The 12202-nt window shown below is 46.8% G+C and overlaps 1 protein-coding gene across 4 annotated transcripts in view; it reads right to left on the bottom strand.

Moving 5' to 3' along the window:
* ARHGAP26 (Rho GTPase activating protein 26) overlaps positions 1-12202 on the bottom strand; it is a 489482-nt gene that overhangs the window by 357767 nt on the left and 119513 nt on the right. For all 4 annotated transcript variants that reach the window (XM_069592302.1, XM_069592300.1, XM_069592301.1 and 1 more), the window contains exons 2-3: positions 5401-5496; positions 3734-3795 (exon numbers count right to left, since the gene is read on the bottom strand). In XM_069592302.1, coding sequence (XP_069448403.1) covers positions 3734-3795; positions 5401-5496 — 158 coding nt within the window. The remainder of the gene's footprint in view (positions 1-3733; positions 3796-5400; positions 5497-12202) is intronic.

Below are 12202 nucleotides of genomic sequence, written 5' to 3'. Positions count from 1 at the left end.
AATGAATGAATTGGTTCTTGGTTGGCTGCCAACTGTGTGACTACGGGCAAAACATTTAACCTCTTTGGGCTCTAATTTCCTCATCTGCAAAATAAGTGGGGTGAATTGTTCCAGCTCCAAGATTCTATGGTCTTTTCTAAGGCAGCACGACATTTTACAATCTTTCCTTTAAGTCATTCACTGCTCACTCATCACTCAACTGATTATTTCAGGAATCTCATCGCAACAAAGCATTATTTTTCTAAATCACATGCCTATCCATTGCAATGAAACTAACAGGGTAAATGCCAGAAGCCATAGATGGAGACAGCAAAGAACTAACTAGACAATGCGAAGGGGAGAAGGTGGCAGGTCTCCAAATTTATTGCCATGTGCCTTTTCCTCACTTTTGAGAGCATTTCTGTTATAATATTTTAACTCTAGAGTGTTGCAATACTGTTTAACTTGCTTGATTTATACTGTCATTTGGCTCACTTATTTCATCTTTTCCACAAATCAAGTGTAAGTCTCAAACTCACAATGGTGCTCAGAGCCCCTAAGCCAGTGGTTCTCAATGTTAACTGAAAGCTAGGCTCACCTGAGGAATTTTTAAAATCCCAGTCTCCAGGCCACGCTCCAGACCAATAAATCAGAAACTCTGTACCTCATTCCACACATCAGTATCTTTTAAACTCCCCAAGTTGTTCCAGTGGGCCTCCATGGGGGAGAATCCAGCCCTCACTAGATGCTAAATATACAAAAGCCCTAACTTCCCACCTGGGAATCAGGATGCCCAAGTCCTTGTCCCGGTGCCTGCTACTGCATGCTATCAGTCTTCAGGACACCTCACTTTTCTTATCTGTCAAATAATGGGCTGTACACAGTAAGGAATGGGGTCCATGTGGGTCTAAAATTTTATGACTATATAATTTCCACTCAGTTCCAAGCACTAAGATAATATGGGAACACAGTAGCCCCTTCTTCACCCTTCAAGAACTCATTCTTCCAATGGGACTCAAATATATGCAGTGACTATCAAGACACTCCATATGCAAAGTCAGAGGCAGGAACTGGACATTCAGAAAATACAAAGGATGGCCAGGAAGGCTTCCCAAGGAAGGTACAGCTTTACCAGGCTAAGGTGAACTGAAAACAAAGTTGTCACAAGGGGAGGAGGTTAGGGAAGGGGCTTGCAATGGCCAGATACTCATGTGCAGACAGCAGAAACTCGATTTTCTGACATTAATAATAAAATTGCAGAGGCAAGCTGAAAAGTATAATCCAGTCATTATTCCCTTACCCCAGACCATAGCAATCTGCAGAGTATTCATCATGATTTGCCTGCCACACCCCCCACCCCCAAATAACAACTCCGCCAAGAATCAGACTCAAAAGAATCACTTCCCTTTCTGAGGCACTAGCACGTGCACAAACACACAAGCTTTGCTCTGCTTCCACCCACCACCCTCCTGACTGGTTCAAGAACCCAGCAGGGAGCAATCAGGGCAAACACCGTCTCTCTACAGAGCAGAGAGCGACAGACCTCTGGTTGAAGTTTAACAGAAACACCTGCTTCTCTGATGTCACTCACACCTGGGTTTCAATCCAGACTGTGCCACTTATTAACTGCGTGATTTTGGTCATATTACTTTACAGACGTAAATCTTAGTATCTTCATCTGGACAATGGGGATGATAAAGGTCCCACTTCATAGAGTCATCATGAGAGTTAAAATAGAAAATGCATGCCTACATAATGTCTTCGTAGAGCTTGTGAACTGAATTGCTGCTGCTGCTGCTGCTGCTGCTAAGTCGCCTCAGTTGTGTCTGACTCTGTGCGACCCCATAGACAGCAGCCCACCAGGCTCCCCCATCCCTGGGATTCTCCAGGCAAGAATACTGGAGTGGGTTGCCATTTCCTTCTCCAATGCATGAAAGTGAAAAGTGAAAGTGCAGTCGCTCAGTCGTGTCCGACTCTTAGCGACCCCACGGACTGGAGCCTACCAGGCTCCTGCATCCATGGGATTCTCCAGGCAAGAGTACTGGAGTGGGCTGCCATTGCCTTCTCCGAACTGAACTGCATCCCCTCCAAAATTCACACATTGAAGCCCTGCTGCTGCTGCTGCTGCTGCTGCTGCTGCTGCTGCTGCTGCTAAGTCGCCTCAGTTGTGTCTGACTCTGTGCGACCCCATAGACAGCAGCCCACCAGGCTCCTCCATCCATGGGATTTTCCAGGCAAGAGTACTGGAGTGGGTTGTCATTGCCTTCTCCGATTGAAGCCCTAACCCCTATTAAATTAAACAAGGAGGCCATTAGACTGAGGTGGCTCTAATGCCTTAGCAGCCTACATAAGCAAACTAAAACCCAAGGCTTTAAGTCCCTCAAGGTTAAGAAACTGAAATCTAAGAAAATGAAACCAATCACAAACAACTAGACTTTTCCAAATTAGGAAACCACTTAAGCTATAGCCAATCAAATAATTGCCTTCCTTTGCTTCCACATCTGCTATACAAAAGTCTCTGCCCTGTCTCCTTTTGATGGGGTGCTCCTAACCATTTATGGATTGGTTCTGCCCAATTTGAATCAATTTTTGTTCAAATAAACTTAAAATTTTAATAAGCCTCAGGTTATCAACACTCACAATGTGATAGTACTGATTTTTAGAGATGGAGCCTTTGGAGGTCATGAGGATAGATTCCTCGTTATGGGATTAATGACCTTGTTAGAAGAGGCAGGAGAGCGGCCCCGACCTTTCTCTGAAACAGGAAGGAGGTGGCCGTCTGCAAGCCAGGAAGAGGGCCCTCACCAGGAACCAAATCAGCCAGCAATTTAATCTTGGACTACCAGTCTCCACAGCTGTGAAAAATAAATGCTTGTTGTTTAAGCTACTCAGTCTATGGCAACCTGAGCAGACTAAGACAGTACTTAGTCCTGAAACCACTGACTATTAGTATGGGAAGAGAAACAAATGCTCACAGATGACTCTCCTCTGTGGCACTGCTGCCTAGAGACAAGCCCACCTGGGGACAAAGCAGCATGCAGCTTCATTCCTGATTCTTAGGAATAAGGGGGAGGCCCAAAAGAGCTTCTTGTGAACGCAAAATCCCTTATCTGTGAATGCTGGATGACATCAGAATAAATCCTCATACAAAAGATATCTCTTAGAAACCTGGAGATCAGTGTTTGATTCTTGAATTGGCATATTGCCTCTCTTTGAAAAGCTTCTTATAGTTCCTAACATTTACCAAGTACCCATTGACTGGGTGCCTACCAACATGGCAGGCACTGTGTTAGGTGCCTTAGAATTAACAAGAGAGAGCTCTTGGATGAATTTAGTAAGGTGAAGAGAAGGAGAGCAGGGCAGGGCACTTTCATTCCCATTCTGCCAATAAGGGATCTGAGTTAAACTCAAAAGATTTATTTCATCCAAAAGTTAAGTAATTCAAAAGATCCACCCTAAGTCATATACTTTATATACATATGTGTGTGTGTGTGTGTGTGTGTACATATATATACACACACCTTATAGTGAATCTTTAGGAGGGTAAGTATGTGGTTCTAAGTTATGCATGGTAAACCTTTAATATTTACAAAAGGCTTCAAAACCCAACAAGGATGAGAAGATGAGGTTTGCTCATGAGCCTAGAGCACTCAAGTGGCAGAGCCTGGACTCAACCCCATTCTTCTGATAACAAACCCTGTGCTTCCCCAATGATCATACTGTCCATGACCAAGGGCAACCCAGCCATACTCACCATTCGTATCCGTTCATCTTCAAGATTCCTGAGGACAGTGGCAAACTCCTGTAAAGACCTTGCTGGAAAAGAGAAAGGGGGTGTGAGGTGGAAGTAGAGTGAAAGGCTCTTGGAAACCCTTCCAGATACAGCTATTATGTTATGGACTAAAATCCCTTGGCATGTGCAGAAGCCTAAAGACAACTCTTCCCAAGGCTCCCCTTGTCTTTTCATCACTAACCATTAAGGATGACCCCAAAATGCAGGATAATCCACTGGGAACTCAAGCTGGGGAAGGGTTTCCTTCAAGGAAAAGGCCTGCCTGTTCCTGAGAGTACCCAGGACTGATGGGATGCTGGCTAGCTCCCAGGCTGGATGGTGTAGAGTTCTTCTCAGGAGTTCAAGGATTTCCTGCCCAGGATTCAACCTCTGCAGCCTTTGTTGTGGGGCTGCATCAGAACCCAACCTTTTCTTTGCACCAGAGTTAAACAAACAACGCCGCTGGCATTGGAAGCCACCTCTCTGCCTTGGGTTCCTCCTCTCTGAATCCTCAAGCCCCTTATTATTGCAACACAGTTGGCAGCACAGCAATCAGGCGTAGACAGTCTCTTTCACTGAAATTATTCCAAACACAACAAGCATTGCATACAGTAGCCCTAAGGATACTGGAGACATTCATGTATTGTTGGGAAAAGCATTCACATATTCAGGCATTACAACAATGATATGTTTTCACTGCTCTCAGCTGTCTCCCAATTCCCTCTGCTCACTCCCAGATTCTGATGCTCTGTAAGCCAACAGGGACTCCATAAGCATTTGGTGACTTAATTAATTTAATGTAACTCGCTCAACTCCTGCTCACTTAATGGAGTCAACCAATACACCCAATGGAGAATAAGGTGTAGAGACTAGGATCTGGCAAAGACAGGTGTCTTGACATTGCAAATCCTCTGTGCTCAGTGCTGCCCACAGAAGATGGACAGGAGATGGTGAAGAGAGATGCAGTGAGGGAATAAGTGGGAACCTCCACTCTCAGTCTATTTGCTAAGGAAAATGCAAGGGGCAGGTGTGTGTGGGGGGTGGGGGCCAGTGAATGATGCAGACACCCAGCTTCTCTCCACATCCAAAAGCGAGGACAACTACTTAGCCCCAGCCAACTGCTGCCAGGGCAGAACAAGAGGTCGGCTTCTCAGGCTCCCCAATTTTTAGAGAAGCTGAAAAACTGGAACTTGACACAAATTCAATTTATATGGTAATTCAGTTTTAAAAAATGAGTGTCCAAGAAAACATGTCTGCATTAGGACCTCTGATCTAGCTCTTCTCCCGTCTCCCCATGCTCTGCTTTTGTTCTAATCCTAAGGCACCACGCTTGGAATTAGGGGAAGAACGTCATGAAGCCAGCCAGAAGCAGCATGCTAGTGGAGGGTGGAGACAGGAGCCCCACCGCCCACCTTCCCGTGCTCTCCTAAGGCCAGAGGCGGAGAGGCGGCCCCAGGACTCCGAGGAGAAGCCCAGGAGAGCCCGAGGGCCCCCGATGCTCACTCCACCCTGCTGGCTCTGCTCTCAATACCGACTTCTTAATGTGTGACACTTACATGCTCGCTGTTCCAGGGGAGAGGCCCGGTGAGGACGATGAAAGTGTGGTGGACCGCGCACTTTTCACCTCCTTACACGTGGCTGCGACTTACCTATACACATTTCATCGTCTGTTTCTGCGTCTCCTATGCACTGAAATTTAAATTCATTTAAGGAGTCTGCAAACTTCCGCTTCGCTGAAGACAAATCTAGCAACAACAACAAAAAAGAGAGTAAAAAATGTGAATTATTGAAATAAATCTGCTTTCATATTTACTGCACTTTTTAGTCCTTGTACTACAAAAAGCAGCTAGATCTGTTCCTGAGTCCATCTCAGAGCACAAAATAATGTCGATTCAAAATAGTAAATAACTGTTTATAACATGAAATAGCTGATGTGCTTCACAAGTCAGTACTTTTGCTACATTTGCTTTAACAAGTCTGGCGCTCTCTCTCTTAATTCCTCAAGCTACACAGCAGGTCCTGCCATCTCCACTTGATACGGGTGGGAATCCACTTGCCTAAGAATGTCAGGGTCAGAGCCCACATTAGGATCTGCTCAGCCCTGCTCTGTCATTGACCCTCTGCATGGTCAGTGAAGCTGCCCTCATGTCAGACTCAACAATACACACCTCAATCTAACACACAAGACAAACAGGCATTAGGTGGGAGCTGGCAGAAAGAGCTTGGAACTGCACGGGAGCACCCGAACCCCCTCTTCTGACTCAAGGACACACAAGGCCTGAGTTCTCAGAACCCTCTGGGCTCCCCTCAGAGGAGAGCAGCCGCCAGCCTGACAAAGCTCTGCCTGAACCAGATAGTTCCCTGGGTGACCTCGTTCCACCACTGTCACAAGAACAAAGCCCTGGCAATGTTCTGAGCTGGGGTAAAAAACGCACCCCACACATGGTAGTAATAAAGAAAGCTCTCAGAGGCCCTTGTCAAATTTTAAAAACAAGCTTTCATTTAAGACAGTAATAAAAACCAATGACCCTTCCGGAACCCTCAGCTTCTGTTAAGGGTATAAACCACCGAGGTACCTTTAAGTGGCCTGATGGACAAGGCTGCTAGGCACAAATGTGCTTAACTTAATTCCATGTGCAGCCTTGCTGCAGATTAGGCTAATCATTCAAATTACCCTCGGACATGTTTCCCTCGTTGAAGGGGAAATGGCATTATGTTCAAATTCCCAGAGGAGGGAAATATGAGGCATAACTGGCAGCGAGGTCTGGCTTTCATAAGGTACTAGGGGGAGTCAGGGGCGAGGGAGGGTTCTAGCTTCACAGATCAACAGAGCCTTCTGGAATAAAAGCATCCATGACCCTCAGCACTTCTTTTTTAGTTCCTAAATTTGTCCCTTGAGGTTAGGGGTCATGCTTTTTCCATCTACTGGCTTGGTCTGTTTGTTTCCTCTCCATGTACTTGGCACTGTACCCTGCTCAGTACGTGCTAAATAATATGTGTGTGGCAGGGGTGGGGAAAGCTATATACAAATCCAATCCCCAGTAGTGAGCTCGCCAAACCCAGTGTTCACCCCAAGCAATGGAGCCAGGTGGGCTGTCCCGCTATTCTTGGGTCTGAGGCTCAGACCCCTGCATGGTTTCCAGGGGCTCCTGCTCTGGGACTGCCCTCCCAACCTCAGCTCATATGACGCGGGTCCCAAGCTAGCTATGCTTTGTGCAAGGCCCGCTGCTCATCACCAGAAGAGAAAGGCACTCGGAGCGGAGGGGAACACAGGAGCCAACGGCCAGCAGTCTCTGATTCAGTCACTTTAATGGAATGGTTCTTGGCCAAAAGTATAAAGATTCTGGCAGAGAAATCTCTCAGGGCATCTCTTAAGATTGGCCAACCCAGGCTGAGAATATCCCCAAGAACACACATCACTCCCTGGCAAGTCAAGAAAGAAACAGATGAATCTGAAAGAACACTGTGGGGAGAAGGACAGGGGTGGCAACAGTCAGGCAGGAAGAAAATGAGGAAGAACAATGTTTCTAAGTAGAAGACAAAGCTCTTCATGCAGTGCATGGAATGTGGGCAGGTGGTGCTCAGTCTCGGCTTTGCCGGAATGTTTCTCTGATCGAGATTCACAGATAAAGGCCTGAGCAAAGAGTAAGAACAGGACTGCTTCTCTATCCACTCAGCAACCCTCCTGTGCCTCTCCAATAGGGCAAGTAAGACTCAAGCTGGACCCTCTTCTCAACAAGGTAGAAGAAAGGAGAAAAGTCAGCCAGGCTTGGGAAAGCTCCCAAACAGGCACCTGAAAAGCTGTGCGGCCAACAAAGATTGAGCAGTGGCTAATGATACACAATGGGGCCTTTGTGGGGCCTTCCTCGGGAGGCCCATGGAGCCAGAAACAAGCCTGTAAGCTTACCACCAGAGTGTGACCCGACTTCCCTGTGTGGTGACACACAGCACACCCCGCAAAGCGCTGTGGGCCCCACAAAGCTGATAAAGAGGCTGGTCCCCTGGATGGGAGATTAGGTAATGAGTCCTGGTATGGAGTCAATACAGGGCTGTGGGCCAGAAAGGACAGCTGGGTAGAGTGAGAAGCCCAGTCATCGGAATCTGAAAAGAAACTTACCACGGGCTTGAATGACACGTGCCTGAGAGAGAACTCTCCGTGTAAAGGTACAGTGAACACTGTTGTTTCCTGGTTCAGCATCTACTCCCAGCCTTTGGAACAGCATTTCCAGCTCTACTGTGAAAACCTCCCTTCTCCACTGGCTTTACTTGGGGTCCTGGTTCTACACACTGGTCAACCCCTTCCCCAGCCCCTGGCCCTCACCTCAACCTCTGCTGCTCCTGGATTCACATTTTAGCTCTATCACTGATCAGCTACGTAACTAACCCTGGGTTAGTCATAAAGTCTCTAACATCTCACCTAACGTAAGTCATCATCCTCTGGATGAGGAGACCTACCTAAGCTGTGGGGCTGCCAGGAGACCCACGGAGACACACGGGGTAAACGCTCTGTAGGCTGTCAGCTTCTGTTCTAGGCAGGGCTGGGCTACCCTTCCTTAATACATTAGTCCTCCCGTAACAGGACCCGGGAAGGGAAGCACGATGACCTGTACTGAGAGTGGGCGAAGTGAAGGGACTGACAAAAGCGTACACGACCTCTAAGACGTGGATCTGCAACTCTACAGAGTGTCTGCAGCTACAGAAGTGTGTCTGCAGCTGCACAGACACTTCTTTCTGGTGCCTTCATCTTGATGCATGCAGGAATCTCACACACACATTTCAGTAAGAGGAGAGAAGGCAGGGAGGCTGGTGTTGGGGCTGGGTGCATGCCAAGCTTCGTGGCACCCTGCTCATATAACCCCACTGTTTCATGTTCAGGCAGCGGAGACACAGCAAGGAGCCAAGCAGAGGCAATAATATTTACTTTTCAGAAACATCTGTTGCTAGAAAGGCAGAACGCTGGCCAGAGCAGAGGGAAGGCGTGACTGGCAGCCTCTGGGGAGGACGAGGATCTGCTTTACAGAGTAAGTAGGCTCTGCCGCTGAGTGAGGAGACCAGGCAGTGAAGGGACGAGGAAGCAGCTGGAAGTCTGGGCCCCGACAGGCTGCTCCGAAAGCTGCTGCTCACTCGAGAACCAAATGAAAGTGCCCTTCTTTTCCTGGAGATGCCAGAGCAGATACTAACTCCCCAGAGATTGAGAGAGTAAGCCAAGTATAATCCTTTCTTTCACTGAAATGGGTAGTTTATCCTAATTTCTTAAGTTAGTTTATGTAAGTTTTACAAGTAATAGCACAAGTCAAGCCATTTCCTTTTGTTCCTTGGGTAAAACAACACACATGTGCACATGAACACACGGGCTTACACACGCATACATAATGAAGAACTCAAGGTAACCTCACAATTGTTTATTATCGGTGCATCTGATCTCCCAAGTTAGCAAGACTGGATATGCTCTGCTACTCTATCACTGTCCCTGGACCTAGAAACCGGTCCCAGTTAATACAGACCAACGGCTGAGGAAAGCACTTGCAACAGGATTAACCTCTCGGCTGCTTACAAGTGGTCTTGTGTGCACAGGAACACCAAAGTCTCCAGGCCTTGTTAATCTCTCCCTTCTCTGAAAGCCAATTATACTTATTCTCTGCACCCCATCATACTGCATTTAGAATGATTCGTGAATGATTTTGAATTACAATGCACAATGAGTGTGTAGGACAGGGCTGGACAAAGTGGCCCTCAAAACCTATTGCATCGATCTGCTTGGCCAAAGAAACACAAGTTGGTTTGTGTGGAATGTCAGATTCTTTAGAGAAGAGAACCAACACTGAGAGCTGAGAGGAGGACATGAGCCCCAGAGAAGTTGCAGCTTTTCCTCAGAAGCCCCATTCTCAGGTAAAGCTCCACATTCTCAAAATGAAATCCTCTCTTCTCTCCTACCGGCTCCCCAAAGAGCCAACCACAGGCCCCTTCCTGTGCCCCTACTTAGGCAAAGGGCGCCACCATTCAGCATGCCACACAGGTCAGAGACAGACACCGCGCGGTATCTTTGGCAGCAAGCGCTCTCCTCCTCAAGTCTGTCTATTTGGCTTCCTGCGCATTGCAGTTCTGCACACTCTTGCATCAACACCGGCAACCTGTAAGCCAAAACCCCCATTGCCTGGACAACTGAAACTGCCCCTTCCTCGTCTCCCAGCTTTGTCCCCCAATGGCTCTCCACCCAACCATGCCGGCTCCAGCAGTGAGCCCTGCAATGGCTTCCCAGAGCTCTAAGGACACAGACCAACCCCCTCCCCCAACCCCCGGAGGCCTCAAAGGTTCTGCAGGGTCTGGGCCGCCACCTCCCCGTGGGCTCTGGAAGCTCTGGCCTCTGCCAGTTTCTGGAATGGACCCTATTCCTGCCGGCAGCCCTCTGTGCAATAGTTCTTTCCTCCAAGAAGTCTTCCCTGACTCGTCTACTCAGGCCAAACCCTGCCCCAATTTCACTCCCAGAATCCTATGTATCTCTTCTTTCCAGCAACTTTACATCATTCGGATAATTATCTGCTTAGGGTCTCCCAGATGGCAAGTTTTGTAAGAGTGATGACTGTGTTCCTTCATGTTCACCACTGTATCCTAAGAACCTAGCACAGTGACTGCTTGAGAGAGGGTGTCACTGAAAGAACAAAAGGAGAGAGGAAACTGGCCACTCCATAGTTCATCACACTCATCAAAGGTGATATTCCCAATTTTACGCTTGATGAGTGAAGAAAAAAAAAAAGACAGATTAGGTACATTAGGTGAAACTTTCCAACCATGCAAATCTGGTCAGAGCTTACCACATAAGAATGTGGTTGGTTACTATAAACATACAGCCACTTGCCCTGACACTGTCCATTAAGGAAGATTCCCACAGAACTGAATAAAGAGATGCCAGCAAGCACATAAAACAAAACCACCTCTATACCAAGTGACCAGGAAAATGAGCTACAAACACGGTCACTGTTGGTCACAGCCAGGCGTCCCTATTCAGCCCCAGCACATCCCACACCTGGAGCTAAAACAGGTGAAAGCAATTCCCAGCGACTCTTCTCTTTCCCCATATGTGGACAAGCTGAGAACACATTCTACCGAAAACTGTGCTTGGAGAGAGGCATTTCCCCAAGTCACATGTAGCATTTTAAACTGAGTTCTATTGCTTAATTTGTAAGAAAAACAAGTGATGTCTCCTTGTTCAATGCCATTCTACAGCCTGAACTCCAGATTATTACATAGGCAAAAGGAAACAGACCATGTTCAAATACATTTGACTAATTTCTGTGATGTGCAGTCTTGCCTATAGCTTCTAGGTGGCAAGTGACTATGTCAGGGAAGGTGTGCCAAGACTCACAGAAAAACAACAGGGCCAATCTTCATCCTGTCCCACTGATGAAGATACTAGCGAGAGGAGGGAAATGTCCAGTGGATGCTCAGTCAGAAGCGGAGAGAGGGGCCCTAGCCTCCATGGGGGAAGGACTGTCCTAATACATTCCAAGAACCTCTGTTGGTCTCATCCATTCAAGCCTGAGACATGGAGGGGAAAGGTTGGAGGGATAAAGTCACCACCAGTGTCTTCTGCATTCTTTCAAACATGGCTGGAGAGACTCGGAAAACCTCTCACCTCTCCAGATATGCCCACCAACCACATCAGTCACAACACAGCTCACAGTGTGCATTCTGGGTACACATCTGCATGTTTTTCCTAAGGCCATTTCCCCTAAAACTGTATTTCTTAAATGAGGCCATAGCCAGCACTGACTCTGGAGAATTTGTTTTTCCAACCAGAGCACTGAAGCTAATGAAATTTTCAGGGTTGATTTTTAAAATGAAATCAAACAGAACAAAGAAAGGTGCGTCAACGTTTTTCCAGATGAGGTTTCTAATTCTATTTACATGAAAATATCCTTCAAGGAAAATGTGGAAGATCCAAGCTCACCTCTATGTAAATCAAAACAACTTTAAACATATTATTTATTGGACACTTTACTGTGTAACATGTACCTACTAAGCAATTTAAATCATTTCATCCCTACAACCATTGCACTGAGCATGTGTTATTACTCCCATTTTCAAATCGGTAAACCAGAGAGGTTAAATAACCTGTCACAACTACATAGTTCATAACTGGTAGTCTAAGAACCTGGTTCCTCTGATGCCCAAATTCTTAACTATTATACCATAATGCCTAATTTACTCAAATATTTGAGAATCTGATGGCAATGTATGTACTCAAGAAATAAAAAGATGACACGTATCTACTCCATATCCTTGAGGAAAATACAATTTAGAAGGGTCTACTCAGGGCTGTGGTACAGAATCCACCTGCCATCACAGGAGACACAAGAGACAAGGGTTCGATCCCTGTGTCAGGAAGATCCCATGGAGAAGGAAATGGCAACGAGCTCCAGTACTCTTGTCTGGAAAATTCCATGGACACAG

Source organism: Ovis canadensis, chromosome 5 (assembly GCF_042477335.2).
Source record: "Ovis canadensis isolate MfBH-ARS-UI-01 breed Bighorn chromosome 5, ARS-UI_OviCan_v2, whole genome shotgun sequence".
In the NCBI taxonomy this organism is placed as follows: domain Eukaryota; kingdom Metazoa; phylum Chordata; class Mammalia; order Artiodactyla; family Bovidae; genus Ovis; species Ovis canadensis.
Note: the sequence above shows the minus strand (reverse complement) of the source record. Positions and strands in the feature narration are given on the sequence as shown.